Source organism: Oncorhynchus mykiss, chromosome 30 (assembly GCF_057628025.1).
Source record: "Oncorhynchus mykiss isolate SJ-2025 chromosome 30, ASM5762802v1, whole genome shotgun sequence".
NCBI lineage: Eukaryota > Metazoa > Chordata > Actinopteri > Salmoniformes > Salmonidae > Oncorhynchus > Oncorhynchus mykiss.
In genome coordinates, this window is record NC_143051.1 from 32,313,195 (window position 1) to 32,330,825 (window position 17,631).

Here is a 17,631-nt window from a genome sequence, read left to right on the forward strand (position 1 = left end):
AACCAATGAGGAGATGGCACGTGAGTACCTGCTTCTATAAACCAATGAGATGGGAGAGGCAGGCCTTTCAGCGCGATCTGCGTCGGAAATAGGCAATTTTTAGCCCTTGGCGTGTCAGACGCTCTTTGGCGCGCGCGAGCAGTGTGGGTGCAATAATTGAATAACATGGATTTCTAAATTTATTTTGCGACGCTCGCGCATGCGACGTGTCCGGCCTGGTCAGCAAATGCCAAATCGCAGACATCCAATGTCCCACAATCCTTCTCACCGCCGAAGGTGACAGCAGACAGTTTAAAAATTATAGTGACAGGGGACATAAAAAATGGCCACTGCTTACCTTACTCACAATCAAAAAGTCTTGAGGCACTTAAAATCATGGTGTATTTTTAGGTAAACCGAAGTTGTCGTCGTTGGGATGATGTTCAATGCTCGTATCGACTGCATGGAACCAACTATAACCTAATTTACGAGACGTCCCCGTTTTCCGGGAACAGTCCCCGGCTGGGGCCGTCCCCGGAAATGTCCCCGTTTTTAACTGTGCGTTAAAAACAGACCTCAAAGTGAAATATTTTACTTGGCAAGAAAGACCGGGCAGCAGAGCCTACCGGTGACGTCTCAATCGCATTGTGTTTGTTTTGTCCAGCAGAGGGGGCTGCTCGCTATAGCATCTTCATTCACCCTTCTACTAACTACGTGCTCGAGAAAGTTTTAGAGAAAACTGCTGTGGAAAACTCGTCCAGAAGCTAGCAATTGTCAAGTGAATCCACAACATCACCACACACGTCTTTTCAAGCCAGGCAAATTACACTCGTTTGAGATACTAGCTAGTGATGTTATAATGTCACAATTTATTATATAGATAGATGATCTGCTCTAGAAGGTTTTATACGGGTTATGCTAGCTAACGTTAGCTATGTAGACTATGTTAGCTAGCTACTGTTATGGTTGCTAGGTTAAAAAAAAACGTTCACATGTTAACATTCAGTGGACGGGCTATTTTGAAAAAATGATATTAAATGAATGCACAATTAATTACGAGAATATTGTTTGTAGATTACAATTTGAATGGTTTGGCATTATAATAAGTAGTGTGAAAATATATTTAGAAATGTTCATGGATAACATTAGCAGTGGAGAGGAAGGAGAGTGGAGATAGGAGGAAAGGTAAGGATATGGTTACAGAGCCTGCCAATTTATTATTCCAAACAATGTTTTTAAGATGAAATACAAAAATGAGGCAAGTAATGGGAATCTGTTAACCAAAATATTTGATCTAATAGTATGCTATTTATTAATACAGATTGGAGAGGAAGGAGAAGAAAAAATTAAGGGAGTAAAAAGATTGAAGCAAGGAGAGTGTAGAAGAGTGAGGTGGAAAGGTGAAGAGAAGGAAGACGAGTGAAGAAAAGAGGAGATGGATCAGGAAGACGATTGGAGGAGAAGAAAAAGTTGAGAGTAAGAAGAGTGACACAAGGAGAGTGAAGAAGAGCAGACAGGAGGTACAATGACTCTTTCCAAGAAACGGAAATGCACTCATGAAAAACATGAGAGAATTTCCATTTATACGCTCAGGTCAAGACGATAGAATGGTTCACTGCACCCTTTGTAATTCCTCTCTTTCAATTGGCAGCCGGAGAAGAACGGCAGTGTAAAGTCATCCCAAAATGTAACCTGGAAAACATTCTTCTCTGCCGACAACAAATACCAACTTTGGAGGACTGAATAGGCTGGGGAGGATCAATGTCCATACCAAAGTTAAAAATGCTCTGCAGCGGGAGGTGATTGGCTTAGGTTGTCCTGCCCACATCATTCATAACACGGCCAGAACAGCTTTGGATATGATGTTGAGTACCTGCTCACAAAGATATTTGGATATGTTCATATTTTCACTGTCAGAGTAGAGAGACTGAAAGCCTTTTGTGAGTTTGTTGGCCAGGAGTACCATAACATTTTAGGACACAGCAATGTTCGCTGGCTGTCCATGCTCCCTGCTCTAGAAAGAGTGCTGAAAATGTATGTGCCATTGAAATCCTTTTTTCTTTCTGAAGACAAATGCCCTGTTGTTCTGCGAACAATGTTCGAAGAACCACTGACTGAACTTTGGCTGGCCTTTGTCCATGGAAATCTGACCGTATTCAGTGGCACAATCAAGATGCTTGAAGGCCAGGACCACTGTGCGGTGTAGTCAGCTACAATTCTGAGAAACGTTGAGGCAAAATTGACTGCAAGACGTGATGACAACTTCAATCCAGTTTGTCAGAGGACTTCTGAGAGCTAGAGGAAAATGGAGCCATGTCTAAAGAGAGCTTTCTCAAAACATCCCAATCGTTCTTCACTATGGCTGTGAACTACTTGCAAGCATGGGGAAAGCACACAGATAATCTAAAAGATTTACATCATCTCCTTTTAAAAAGGCAACCTCAGCGTGAAGAGATCCAGAAGGCAGCAGGCACACTGCAGGAAAAATACCCCAATGTGACCATCAATGAGGAGGCCTTGTGTGACGAGGTTACTGGCCTGCAAGAGTTCCTAAAGGGGGGATCGCTTGAATAATGGAAAACGTCTGAGACACCGCTTAGTCAGAGATGGAGCACGGTGGTTACCCACTTCAAAGAGAACGACATCCCACACCCTAACCTGGCTAGATTAGCGTCTGTTGACATATGCTGGAAGTAATGCACCAGTCGAGAGAGTGTTCTCCCAAATAAATGCTCTATGGACAGCAGCAAGAAATAGGTTCACTGTTCCTACCATCAAGCCATGCTTATTGTGAAGACAAACTTCAACCTCCCCTGCCAGGAGTTCATGGAGAAGCTGGCCAAAGACAGAGCAATCCTGAAGAAAATTCATTCTTCTGAGAAATATACATATTAGGTTGGTATAAGTATATTATGTAGTTACCAATCTCATCAGCATCTTATTTCTTTATTACATTGTAAAGCATTTCACATAGACTATTGTCTGTTTTTTTTTCAATTTTGCTCATGATCTCTTCTGCTCTTAGTCTTCCCAGACTACCAGGACCACTGAATGGCTGTTCAGATCGGACACTTCTGTGTTGTCTGTAGTGTTTCTCTAATATAGTTGTTTTCTCTATCACAGTGTGCCTGTTAGACTAAATACACGAAACCGGAATTGTCCCCTTTTTTTATTTCATAGATGATAACATTGGATATTTTAATTATATATTGATTATATTAAATCTGGTCACCTTAACCTAACTACAATAGCTAACTAGGTAGGTCACCCTCTGTTTTCCTGTGTGATTAATGTTACACTCGCTGACATGCTATCCAGCTGCTGGACAAACAAAAGTAGCTAGCTAGTCGTAGGCCAACTAGTTAACTATCTGTTCAAATCGGTGCTCTGTAACGGTACTCTTGATAGTGTGTCTAACATTAGTATACACAACTGACTGAGTGTAGTAGCCTGTTATTGTTGACACTAACAGCGGTACTACCCTTACTTATTTGGTTTACAGAGATAAAAACCGCTTCTACGTGTGATTGTGAAGGGCACGCTTCGACAAGGCCAGGGATGAGAAGGACATGGTCAAAGCCACTATGATGCAGGAGAGGAGGAAATCTGGTCTAACCAACACCCGCAGCCTTACCTCTTCCCTGACTCTCCAGGAGGAACTTCCTATGAAAGATATGAAATGTACAAGGTAGCTAACTAAATTAGGATGTCCATTGTGCGTTGCGGATACATACAACTGATTCTCAAATGTACCCCCAGCATGTTATTGCACCAACCTCGTGAAAGTGACAGGCACGTTTTAATTTTTGTCAAAAACAACTTTATATTGTATGAGTGCCTTTGATTTGACGGCCTGCACATGCGCAGTTCGGTGCGAGAGACCGTTAGACCCGTGGATGTGTTTCTGTGCATGAGTTTGCTAGCCAACGTCCCCATGACATTGCCTACCAGCGTGAACTCGGATTTCTGTTGGAGAAGTAGTGTCTGATCTTCATATGGTACGATCTTTGCTTATACTTAAAAAAAAAAAGTAAGGTCTTCACAAGTGCCTAGCATAGTACCATACTATGATTTCTGCCAAAGGTCTGGACCTTATGGCACAGGAAGTAGTGTGCTTGCTCTAATTACTGGGCTGCTGATTCAAGCCTCTTTGCTGTTGACCCTCAAATGCTACAATAGTGAAGCCATGCATTGTCTGTTTCTGATTTCTTGTATTGTTTTTGCAGGTCCCTGGATGGTGTCTAGATCACTGGCATCCCTCATACGGCCATGTATCCTACTTTGCCAAGAGGGAGCAGTGGAAGAACCTGCGAGAACAGAGCTGGGACAGAGAGGTAGGTCAGGCTACAGTCCTTTTTCCATAAATGGAATTCTGTCCATTCTTATTCTTGTTCTTGTGAAAGTAAGATTTTCTGTGCTAAACCAAGCATCAAAGTTAAAGAATGCATGGTTTGATGTTCACAATTTTTAAAAACATTTACATTTTAGTCATTTAGCAGAAGCTCTTATACAGCGGGACTTAGTGCATTCATATATCTTTGTATATGGTGACAAGTACACTCACCAACAACCTACATCCTCCAAAAAGGGCCTGAGTGGGAAGTCTGGGAACATTTTGATTTTATGCAATGTTCTTTCAAGGCATAATCAGGCTCTTGGCATATTTTCTTTTGAAGTTCTTCAATTACTCCCTTCCTGTTGGATTAGAAATATGACAGATTAACAATGTTCATATTAATGAAATAACCCAATGAATCAATTGAGTATACTCACGTCAGATTGCCTTATTAATCAATCTACATGAATTGTTGAAATTTGCACTGTTGGTGGTGTCATCTCGTTCAGGTCCAGGAGCTGCAGGGAGTGACCCCTGCCATTGCGCCCAAGTCGGAGGCCCTACCCCCAGTCCGCAAGAACTGCGACCTGCCCCCTCTGTGGTGGCAGTACGTCACCTGCCCCAGGGAGCGCCCCGTCTTTGAGCCCCCGGATGACACTACCTGGTGATAACAGCACATGGCAGCTCACCACAGTACCTTCTACCACACAACAGAATGCAGATTCACCTCCTTGTGAATTACTGTCCCTCTGTAAAGATATTGATATAATGGAATAGTTTTGGAAGAGGTTGCAGTAAGCTTTGTCAAAAGGTATTCCACCATGCCTGAATTGACAGTAATTATTTGGTTGTATAAGCAGGTGACTTTCAAATGTACTGTAGCTGTTATTTTCCCTGTACAAGGACATCTGTTTAAATAAATTAGTATAATTATTGGGAAATGCTTGATGTCTCTTTATGCATTGTGGCGTATCTTGAGCAAGTGATACCGATTTTATGATCTCCATTCATTTTCAGGAAATCGTACGACAACAAATAAGACATTTAGAAAGCAGAAAATCACAAACACTTTTAGAACCTTTTTCAACAGACTTACATTCTGCTACATCTTTATTTTTAGCTGAAACAACTGTTACATAGAAAATAGGAGACAGAATTCAGGAACTGAACAATTATCTTAGAACGCCAGTGGCACAGAAAGAGGTCAACTCTGTCCAAATATGTCTCTAGGTCAACAACAGACTTGCAAGGCTAGAGTACTAAAGTGTATGTCAATCTATCCCAATCTGCGTCCCAATGCTCCTTCCTTTCATTGCCTCTTTTCCCTCGTGTCAATGAACTTCAAGATGAACAGTTTACATCATATATATATGACAGGTAAAAGTAATAAGTAGACCAAGACCTCTTGCATCTGGCCATGAAGGAAAGGAAAGGAAACTGTTGCAGACCATTGGGACAAAACCTTGTATTTACAAGGAGTGAGTCTTTTACCATGACCAAAAACAAACATATTACTTTTTTTAACCATTTAGCAACGTATCGCTACATCAACGGGGGAACTACAGTATATTACATGGACTATCAGACCATTGTATAGAATAATTGAGTCAGGGGCTATACAGGATTTTTAGCATATTGTTGCATCGGCCACACTTTAGTTTCCCCTGTTACCTATCTTTAGTTTCCCCTGTCTTGAATGGAATAATAATCAGGCTTCAGTCGTTATGCAGAAAGTCCAACTGCTCTTAAATGGGGGAAATGTGTTGGGATAAATAGGTTCAGTATAAAAACGAGCTTTGACACTTAAGAGTAAAAAATGTAAAATAACATGCATTACTCTATTTAGTTTAATGGGTTGTCTTGAAATTATGTTTGACAATACCCCTGTGCTACAGCTTACACACCACTAACTAAAGTATGGCGTTCGTGAAAAATAGTGGGAAAAATAACGTTTTGGATGTCTACACATTAGGCCATGTCATCTTGTGAAATACTTTAGGTAGTCGCAAAAGTGAATTCTGACTTCATTCAGCTGACGGTGCTGAACACAAGCTAACACAAACTCGACTTTGTAACCTTTCCAACTCTTTTTTTTTTTTTTACATTTACTAATACGATTAGTTTATTGTGATCGAATGAGTTGTAGTTACCAGTGATCACCACTAGAATAGCTTTCACAGAGTACTAGTATTTTCACAGCAGGACGAGCACTTTTTACGTTTTCCATTTACATTTGCGTATGAATCCTCTGTATGACATTTAGCACAGCATCACTTATATTGAAATAAATGATCAATCTCTCCGTAATGGGAACTTTCTTCTCTAATTATAGAGAAAAACATGAAATTAAAGACTTCTATTCTATAGCCACCAATCAATGAGTGCTTCCACTGACACCTGAGTTGCATTCAAGGTAGAAACCTGTGCAACATATTACTATTGACAAATGATGTCACACCCGTTGACAACCACTGAGTAGATTAAGGATTGCAGGTCCTTGTGTCCTTTGTTGACTAAGAAGCTTCCTATTGATAGTGGGATGTATTTAAACGTATTTGTTCTCATTCTTTTTGGAGTCTAATTTATTGGTGTGCAATTAATTGCGGTAGAACATGCACATTTATACATTTGTCATTGGTAATAGAAAATAGCAAATATTTGATCTATTACAGAAAAGTAAAATACCGCTTTCCATTGTGGTTATTTTCTTATGTACTCCTTTTCTGCACACAATCTTACCTTTTGTATGTATTTTTATCTCCATGAATGTTTGTTGTTGTTGCTATACCTTCTATGTGTTTTCACAGAAATTATTAATCCTATTCAGTAAAATAAAGTCATTTAAGTTAATTCAGCTCGAAGCCTTTTGGCACCTTTCATGACAATGTACAGGCAAAAGGAGAAAGTACTAAGAGGAGCATCAAACGCAAAACATACAAACGCATCAAAATATAAATATGTACATACAAATAAAAGATTTGATATTTTTCGTCATTTGAAAATAGTCAAAGCAGTTGTCAGTCCGTTCCCTCCTCCCTTCCTTTCGTGCATATTTTCACGCATCCAGACTTCCACCCTTTTCTTAAACCTATAGGGTGAAGACACTGAGTTACTGTATGTAGGTGATTCAATCTGCTACATTGAGCGGAAGCCCGACCTCGCACTCTCACACTATTCGCGGCGCTGACCGGTCGTTGGACATAGTCTTCTTCAGCTTGACCCCTCGCCGTATGGCCAAGAGCACATCTTCCCCCTCACCGCAGCCAGGCTCCTCCTCCTGAACCTCCGGCAGGGCCTCACGGTCCCACTCTGACAACCTGCTACCAGGCTGAGGTGGGGGAGTGGGTGGATCGGAGGAGGCCTGAGCATCCCAGGGTGCCTTGGGAGACACCAAGCCGTTGTCCCCCGCTGAAGAGAGTGGGCTCAGCGGTCCCCCTCCCTCGCTCTCTCCTCTGAAGAACAACCCGGGGTGCTCGGGAACAGTGGGCGTCTTGACAGGGATCATGGGGGGCTTGATGGGGATGGGGCCCAGACCCAGGCCTCCGGAGGAACGCCGCAGGTTGGGCTTGGAGGAGGGCGTGCGGCGGATGGTGGCCACCCCGGGGGTGACAATACTGCCGGGGGAGGGGGCTGTGGGGGGGATGCCCGCTGTGGAGGCTGGCCGCTTGGCCTGGAACATGCGGCGATAGGACTGGCTGATGTCACTGTTGCGGGGGATGGTGGAGAACTTGTTGAAGTCGGGCTGGTCCGTCTCCTGGTCGCCACCCACGGAGAAGTAGTCATAGTCGGACACTGGTGAGATGATATGAGGATCATTGTCACTTACACTTTTAACATGCAGTACACTTCAAATGCACATTTTTCCTCTGTATAGACGCTGATAACAAAATGCCATTAGACAGAGGTTCAGATCCTGAAGTCAAAACATGACTATTACCTACTATTGCTCACTATAATTCAAAGTGAGTGGATCCCTATCAAATATCCCATACATTGACTTTATACTGTATATATTAAGAACTGATGTTGATTACCCCTAACATACACACTACAGTACCTTGTGAGGGTATGGTGTCCTCAGAGCAGCAGGGTGTGGTGTTCTGGGTGCTGTAGCCACTGGAGCACTGCAGGGAGTCCCTGCTGGAGTGCTGGATATCCAGCTGCAACCCGCGGGCCAGAGCCAGGGCCAGCTCCTCATGGGCCTCCGCCTCCTCCTGCTGACACACATACATTAAGACATATAGCTTATACATGCAATATGGGCCCTATTCAGACTTGAGATAAGTTGCCTTAAAATAACAATTCCGCCACTTTTCAACCTCATGTTCATAACACCATACCACTGTCTACATGTCTGAAAACAGCGTGTTTCTATGATCTGTGGTTAAAAAGTTTAACTTTTAATGATGTCATCGGATATAACTTTTTAACTTCAAACTTAGAAATATGCCATTTTCACATATGTAGACAATGGTATTTTGCAGGAGATAACAGACTTTAAAAAAAAAAAATATATATATATAGTAATAATTTAAATGATGTACAGTAAGTCCATGTTTTATTGACTTAAGTCCATGTTAAATCTGCTACTCATGTCAGAATTCAACCCTAAATAAATTCACAAAACAGCAAGCATACAGCAATATACAGTGCATTCGGAAAGTATTCAGAGCCCTTGACTTATCCACATTTTGTTCGGTTACAGCCTTATTAGAGCATGTCAGAGCAAAAACCGAGACAGGATTGTGTCGAGGCACAGACCTGTCGAAGGGTATCAAAAAATGTCTGCAGCAATGAAGGTCCCCAAGAACAGTGGCTCCATCATTCTTAAATGGAAGAAGTTTGTAACCACCAAGACTCTTCTTACAGCTGGCCGCCCAGCCAAACTGAGCAATCGGGGGAAAGGGCCTTGGTCAGGGAGGTGACCAAGAACCCATTGGTCACTCTGACAGACCTCCAGAGTTCCTCTGTGGAGATGGGAGAACCTTCCAGAAGGACAACCGTCTCTGCAGCACTCCACCAATCAGGCTGTCATGTTAGAGTGGCCAGACATAAGCCACTCCTCAGTAAAAGGCACATGACAGCCCGCTTTGAGTTTGCCAAAAGGCACCTAAATACTCTCAGACCATGAGAAACAAGATTGAACTCTTTGGCCTGAATGCCAAGCGTCATCTCTGAAGGAAACCTGCACCATCCCTACGGTGAAGCATGGTGGTGGCAGCATCATGCTGTGGGGATGTTTTACAGCGGCAGGGACTGGGAGACTAGTCAGGATCGAGGGAAAGATGAACGGAGTACAGAGAAATCATTGATGAAAACCTGCTCCAGAACGCTAAAGACCTCAGACTCGGGGCGAAGGTTCACCTTCCAAAAGGACAATGACACTAAGCACACAGCCAAGACGATGCAGGTGTGGCATTGGGACAAGTCTCTGAATGTCCTTGAGTGGCCCAACCAGAGCCCGGACTTGAAACCGATCAAACATCTCTGGAGAGACCTGAAAATAGCTGCGCAGCGACTCTTCCCATCCAACCTGACAGAGCTTGAGAAGATTTGTAGAGAAGAATGGGAGCAACTCTCAAAATACAGGTGTGCCAAGCTTGTAGCTTCATACCAAAGAAGACTCAAGGCTGTAATCGCTGCCAAATATGCTTCAACAAAGTACTGAGTAAAGGGTATGAATACTTATGTAAATGTGATATATCTATGTTTTATTTTTAATACATTTGCAAAAATGTCTAAAAATCTGTTTTTGCTTTGTCATTATGGAGTATTGTGTGTAAATTGATGAGGGAAAAAAACTATATAATACATTTTAGAATAAGGCTGTAATGCAACAAAATGTGGAAAAAGTCAAGGTGTCTGAAAACTTTCTGAATGCACTGTATATACTAAAAGCATATTTCACACCATACAGACAACGGCATTTAACAGTACAATAGACCTGGGTTAAATACTACATGAATACTATGTAAATATATTTTTTAAACTTAAGCTGTGCTTGATTGAGTTTTTCCTATAGTATACAGTAAATACAGTGCCTTGCGAAAGTATTCGGCCCCCTTGAACTTTGCGACCTTTTGCCACATTTCAGGCTTCAAACATAAAGATATAAAACTGTATTTTTTTGTGAAGAATCAACAACAAGTGGGACACAATCATGAAGTGGAACGACATTTATTGGATATTTCAAACTTTTTTAACAAATCAAAAACTGAAAAATTGGGCGTGCAAAATTATTCAGCCCCTTTACTTTCAGTGCAGCAAACTCTCTCCAGATGTTCAGTGAGGATCTCTGAATGATCCAATGTTGACCTAAATGACTAATGATGATAAATACAATCCACCTGTGTGTAATCAAGTCTCCGTATAAATGCACCTGCACTGTGATAGTCTCAGAGGTCCGTTAAAAGCGCAGAGAGCATCATGAAGAACAAGGAACACACCAGGCAGGTCCGAGATACTGTTGTGAAGAAGTTTAAAGCCGGATTTGGATACAAAAAGATTTCCCAAGCTTTAAACATCCCAAGGAGCACTGTGCAAGCGATAATATTGAAATGGAAGGAGTATCAGACCACTGCAAATCTACCAAGACCTGGCCGTCCCTCTAAACTTTCATCTCATACAAGGAGAAGACTGATCAGAGATGCAGCCAAGAGGCCCATGATCACTCTGGATGAACTGCAGAGATCTACAGCTGAGGTGGGAGACTCTGTCCATAGGACAACAATCAGTTGTATTTTGCACAAATCTGGCCTTTATGGAAGAGTGGCAAGAAGAAAGCCATTTCTTAAAGATATCCATAAAAAGTGTAGTTTAAAGTTTGCCACAAGCCACCTGGGAGACACACCAAACATGTGCTCTGGTCAGATGAAACCAAAATTGAACTTTTTGGCAACAATGCAAAACGTTATGTTTGGCGTAAAAGCAACACAGCTGAACACACCATCCCCACTGTCAAACATGGTGGTGGCAGCATCATGGTTTGGGCCTGCTTTTCTTCAGCAGGGACAGGGAAGATGGTTAAAATTGATGGGAAGATGGATGGAGCCAAATACAGGACCATTCTGGAAGAAAACCTGATGGAGTCTGCAAAAGACCTGAGACTGGGACGGAGATTTGTCTTCCAACAAGACAATGATCCAAAACATAAAGCAAAATCTACAATGGAATGGTTCAAAAATAAACATATCCAGGTGTTAGAATGGCCAAATCAAAGTCCAGACCTGAATCCAATCGAGAATCTGTGGAAAGAACTGAAAACTGCTGTTCACAAATGCTCTCCATCCAACCTCACTGAGCTCGAGCTGTTTTGCAAGGAGGAATGGGAAAAAATGTCTGTCTCTCGATGTGCAAAACTGATAGAGACATACCCCAAGCGACTTACAGCTGTGATCGCAGCAAAAGGTGGCGCTACAAAGTATTAACTTAAGGGGGCTGAATAATTTTGCACGGCCAATTTTTCAGTTTTTGATTTGTTAAAAAAGTTTGAAATATCCAATAATTGTCGTTCCACTTCATGATTGTGTCCCACTTGTTGTTGATTCTTCACAAAAAAATACAGTTTTATATCTTTATGTTTGAAGCCTGAAATGTGGCAAAAGGTCGCAAAGTTCAAGGGGGCCGAATACTTTCGCAAGGCACTGTATTTGACATGTATAGAGCCCAGGTCTGTTGTACAATATAAACACATACATCGCATTCTAATGAAACATGGTCATATATACTGTACAGCTCTACATTTGGGGTATTGGTATTAGTATCCACATGTATCTGAAATTATGGGTGTAGCTATATCTTTGTATATTTTACCTTGGCTGTTGTGACTGCGTTGGTTCCCTTGGCTCTCTGGGGCTCGTCCCCTGGTGTGGTGGCCTGGGGGCTGCTGGGATTTGGAGTCTCCCTCTTCTCCTTGGTCCTCCTCAGGGTGTTCACCATGGGCTGGTCATAGGGCCCTGGCTTGGCCCAGTCCTGCACAACACAGAAAGACAAAGCTCTTGAGCAAAGCCTACAAAGAATAGCTCTGCTCTGTTGTGTTCATTAAGCAGGAAACTGAAGAAAAAGGACAAACTGATTGTATAGCATTCATGCCTTTATGAATGACATATGACTTTATGCTGCATGACTGACTCCACATATAAATACTAGCATAATGTTACCAGAGTGTTTGCAATCTCTCTGTGATTCGAAACGTGTATCGGTGTCTGATCACCCACAGGGGAGACTGGAAGAGGAGAAAAAGAAGGAGAAAGAGGAGGCGGTTGATGACAGAATGGACGCACCTTCCAGGTGGGGACCTTGGAGGAGGGGATCATGCCCGGACCCAGGGCGCAATAGGGGGGGTAGTCCACCAGGAGGGCAGAACCTGGTCTCGACCATGCCCACACGGGGGAGGTGGGAGAGTAGGAGGGCGAGGCGAGGGGGGTGGAGGGGGAGGATGGAGGGAGGTCGGGGTAGACCTCCTGCATGCCCCCGCCTGACAGATAGAGGGCGGTGGATGGCCCGTGATGTTGATGATCGTGCCCGTTTGACAGCTGAATGTGAATGGAGGACAAAGTGACACAACAATGAGAAATGATAATTCAAAGGGGCGGCTGCTGGGAATTAAACAATAAGGTGAAAATAATGCACACGTCTGAAATCAGATGGAATCTAATTATAATATCAAATCATGGTAGCAGACACCTGTGTCACGTTCAGTAGGCACATTTTGAACCCAAGTGAAATGGAGAAGGTAGGCTACTACCTGAACTTAACCAATAAGAATGCTCCCGTGTTTAAGGCCGACTGAACATGATCCTGTTGTCTATGTGACAGGAATGAGGGAGGTTTGATCAACCAGCAAAACAGTGTACTTTATAATACTGCTCATGTATAGGGGAGTATGTACATATCTGAGTGTCTAAGCGTGTGTGTGTGTTCACCTGTTCCACCCTAGTGCTGGAGCAGGTCTCCTTAGAGGAGGCAGGTGAGGAGGAGGACGAGGAGGAGGAGCAGCTGCCCTCACTGACAGGCTGGCAAGTCTCAGAGGCAGCCGAGGATGAAGAGCCAGAGGTCTACAGTAAAGCCGTGCAGCAGGACAGAGAGGGACACACACACACACACAAATATATAAAGAAGCAGTTCAAAACAGACCGGCCACGAAGAGACGCGTAAAAAAGACAAGATGCACAGACGGAAGGACAGAGAAAAAAAGAACAGAAGAAAAACGTTATGGATTTGCAACCTCGACAAGAAGGAAAACATATCATACTGTATCATATAAAAACTATAAGCACTACAGCAAAGCATGAAAGTTCTGCATATAAGTGTGACTTGTTACACACTAAACGGCTAACAATATGCAGATGCAGAGATTACTATTATTAATAAAGTCCATTGTATAGTCATAGGTGCTTAGCAATGTTCCCTCCAAGCTGAGCACAGTAGCGCCGAGACTCCCGAGCAGCTTCCCCAGGACTGCTGCACAGGAGAGAAGCACGTGACTGAACTTCACAGAACTTTTCCCCTGTTAGTTAACACTATCAACGGTTCCCTTTACTATGGCAATTGTGATCGAATGAACGCAATATTTGCCACTTTCAATAAAACATACCGAAACAAAACAAACTATGCAAGAGATGTTGTAGGCAGAACACATCGGAGTAGGATTCTATTACATTGACAGCATAAGCTATCAGAGCTGCAGTAGACCTATATGCAAATAGACCATTGCCACACAGTTGAAGTCGGAAGTTTACATACACTTAGGTTGGAGTCATTAACACTCGTTGTTCAACCACTCCACAAATTTCTTGTTAACAAACTACAGTTTTGGCTAGTCGGTTAGGACATCTACTTTGTGCATGACACAAGTAATTATTCCAACAATTGTTTACAGACAGATTATTTTACTTATAATTCACTGTATGACAATTCCAGTGGAAGTTTACATACACTAAGTTGCTGGAGGAAACAGGTACAAAATTATCTATATCCACAGTAAAACAAGTCCTGTATCAAAATAACCTGAAAGTCCGCTCAGCAAGGAAGAAGCCATTGCTCCAAAACCACCATAAAAAAGCCAGACTACGGTTTGCAACTGCACATGGGGACAAAGATCCAACTTTTTGGAGAAATGTCCTCTGGTCTGATGAAACAAAAATAGAACTGTTTGGCCATAATGACCATCGTTATGTTTGGAGGAAAAAGGGGAGGCTTGCAAGCCAAAGAACACCATCCCATCCGTGAAGCACAGGGGTGGCAGCATCATGTTGTGCGGGTGATTTGCTGCAGGAGGGATTTTTCAAAATGTTATGGGATGCATTTTCTCCATTGTTTTTGATGGCAGGCCACTCTGATAGGCCTACATTATAATCAAATAGCCACAGTATTCGACTTGGCCACTGTTTAAACTGTCACTTAAAACAACAACTGCGCTTTTCAGCCATTAAAAGCCTTACACATAGCACAGCATTTTAATGGTAATTAGATCTACATAGGGCATTGTTTGAGTTGAGCAGCTACAAAGCAGGCATATCTCCAGCCACCTGAGACCACACAAGCCTGACCTAACACTGTAGTTGTCATACAGGTATACAGTACATAAGGCCTTTACATGATCTATGTACAGTGACTAAACACACTTTGTGTGTGTGTGTGTGTGTGTGTGTGTGTGTGTGTGTGTGTAATCAATCAGACCCAGCTGTCTGTTGGGCTAGCTCCCAGCTGCTCACCCCTGTGGCTCTACTGGTCTAATGTAATGTAATGGGGGTGTGACTGAGGATGACTCATCGAGATCTATCTGCACAGTCTCCCACAGCGACGCCATCACTGCTGTCTCTAATGATCCCCGTTACCTAGCAACCTGATTCTCTCTGACCAGTAACAAAGCCCAGGTGGAGAGAGTGAAGTGTCGGTTGGAATACAATGTCTCTGTTACCGTCTGTGTGTGTGTGCATATGTTTTAGTTCATATGTTACTTCTTCAGAGTGAGTTTAGGGTTTCTGTAATATGTCTGTTTGAGGGGTGTAGATAAAGCAGTCATAACATCAAAAGTAGGGTCGACCACACCCCCATTCACATCGACGGGGCTGAAGTGGAACGGGTCGAGAGTTTCAAGTTCCTTGGTGTCCACCTCACCAACAAACTATCATGGTCCAAAAACACCAAGAAAGTTGTGAAGAGCGCATGACAACGCCTATTCTCCCATGGTTACTTTACCCCTACCTACATGAACAGATTACCTCGACTAACCAGTACCCCCTGTATATAACCTTGTTATTGTTATTTTATTGTGTTACTTAAATAAATAAAAAATGTAATGAGTAAATCTTTTCTTTACTCTATTTCTTGCATTGTTGGTTAACCTTTTTGGGATAGGGGGCAGCATTTTCACTTTTGGATGAATAGCGGGCCCTGAGTGAACTGCCTCCTACTCTGTCCCAGATGCTAATATATGCATGTTATTATTAGTATTGGATAGAAAACACTCTGAAGTTTCTAAAACTGTTTGAATGATGTCTGTGAATATAACAGAACTCATATGGCAGGTGAAAACCTGAGAAAAATCCAACCAGGAAGTGGGACATCTGAGGTTTGTAGTTTTTCAAAGCTTGGCCTACCGAATACACATTGAGATATGGATAAAGTTGCACTTCCTACGGCTTCCACTAGATGTCAACCGTCTTTAGAAACTTGAATGAGGATTCTACTATAAAGGAGGTGCTCATGAGACCTTTTTGAGTCAGTGGTCTGGCAGAGAGCCTTGGTCTCATGACGCGCGCTCCCGACAAGAGTTACCTCTCGTTCCAGTGCTTTTCTGAAGACAAAGGAATTCTCCGGCTGGAACATTATTGATGTTTTATGTTTAACACATCCTAAAGATTGATTCCATACATCGTTTGACATGTTTCTAAAGGACTGTAACGGAACATTTCAAGTTTTTGTCTGGACGAAGTGCCTGCGCATCATGAAGATGGATTACTGGTCTGAACACGCTAACAACAAGTGACTATTTGGACATAAATGATGGAACTTTATGGAACAAATCAGTCATTTATTGTCGAACTGGGATTCCTGGGAGTGCATTCTGATGAAGATCATCAAAGGTAAGTGAATATTTATGGTGTTGTTTCTAACTTTGTTGACTCCAAAATGGCGGATATTCCTCTGGCTGTTTTGGGTTCTGAGCGCCGTTCTCAGATTATGCTTTTTCCGTAATGTTTTTTTAAAATCTGACACAGCGGTTGCATTAAGGAGAAGTCTATCTTTAATTCTGTGAATAACACTTGTATCTTTTATCAATGTTTATTATGAGTATTTCTGCAAAATCACCAGATGTTTTGGAATCAAAACATTACTGCACGTAAGTCGCCAATGTAAACTGATATTTTTTTATATAAATATGCACATTATCGAACAAAACATACATGTATTATGTAACATGATGTCCTATGAGTGTCATCTGATGAAGATCATCAAAGGTTAGTGATTCATTTTATCTATATTTCTGCTTTTTGTGACTTCTATCTTTGGCTGGGAAAATGGATGTGTGTTTTTTCGACTTGGCTATGACCTAACATAATCATATGTTGTGCTTTTGCTGTAAAGCATTTTTTAAATCAGACACGATGGGTAGATTAACAAGATGTTTATCTTTCATTTGCTGTATTGGACTTGTTAATGTGTGAAAGTTACATATTTCTGAAAAATATTTTTGAATTTCGCGCACTGCCTTTTCAGCGGAATGTTGTCGAGGGGTTCCGCCCTAGAAAGGTTAAGGGCTTGTAAGTAAGCTTTTCACGGTACGTTCTACACCTGTAGACAAATACAATTTGATTTGATTTGAATATGACCAGAGCCATAATTATTGTCACCATAAGTTCCTGTTCTCAGGCTCGTCTCTCTGTAGTACCTGTGGGTTGGTGTCAGAGGGCATGGGCGAGGGAGACTTGGACTGATAGGCATCCTGGGAGATGAAGCCAGAGTCATGGGAGGAGACACTGGAGAGGCGGGCGGGGCCTTGCTGAGGGAGGGCGGAGCTCCGGTAGCGGTAGTGGGAGGTGGGGGAGTGGCAGTGAGAGCCGCTGGAGCGAGAGTCGCTGCTGTTGACGCTGTTCAGACTACTGCGAGAGATGAGGAGAGAACACAGTCATTTGGTTACTACGGATATTGGTAACTGGTTCTCAACTGTCTTAACTAAGTAAATAGATAAATAAATATTGAGTCAAAACAATATTTACGGCTTTCCGATTTTTTATCGGTTTACAAACCAGCTAAAATGTATCCAACCTTCCAGGAGAGCCAATGGTTTTCTACTGAAAGACTGTTACTAG

General features: G+C 42.4%; 2 protein-coding genes across 7 annotated transcripts in view; one reads left to right on the forward strand and one right to left on the reverse strand.

The window, feature by feature from the left end:
* Positions 1-492: 492 nt before the first annotated feature.
* LOC110488315 (NADH dehydrogenase [ubiquinone] 1 beta subcomplex subunit 9) lies at positions 493-5,257 on the forward strand. The gene is made up of 5 exons (XM_090228432.1): positions 493-1,164; positions 1,301-2,874; positions 3,482-3,667; positions 4,206-4,313; positions 4,825-5,257. The coding sequence occupies exons 3-5, from the start codon at positions 3,659-3,661 to the stop codon at positions 4,981-4,983; spliced, it is 276 nt and encodes a 91-aa protein (XP_090084558.1). The 5' UTR covers positions 493-1,164; positions 1,301-2,874; positions 3,482-3,658; the 3' UTR covers positions 4,984-5,257.
* Positions 5,258-5,390: 133 nt separating this feature from the next.
* Positions 5,391-17,631, reverse strand: part of LOC110488314 (protein MTSS 1) — a 64,556-nt gene continuing 52,315 nt past the window's right edge. The window contains exons 10-15 of one of the 6 annotated variants that reach the window (XM_090228427.1): positions 17,211-17,421; positions 13,240-13,371; positions 12,598-12,849; positions 12,128-12,286; positions 8,373-8,529; positions 5,391-8,107 (exon numbers count right to left, since the gene is read on the reverse strand). In XM_090228427.1, the coding sequence (XP_090084553.1) occupies positions 7,482-8,107; positions 8,373-8,529; positions 12,128-12,286; positions 12,598-12,849; positions 13,240-13,371; positions 17,211-17,421 (1,537 nt within the window). In that variant the 3' untranslated portion in view covers positions 5,391-7,481. Of the gene's footprint in view, positions 8,108-8,372; positions 8,533-12,127; positions 12,287-12,597; positions 12,850-13,239; positions 13,372-17,210; positions 17,422-17,631 lie in introns of all 6 variants that reach the window. The other 5 variants (XM_036970919.2, XM_090228429.1, XM_090228428.1 and 2 more) reach the window with 5 other exon arrangements.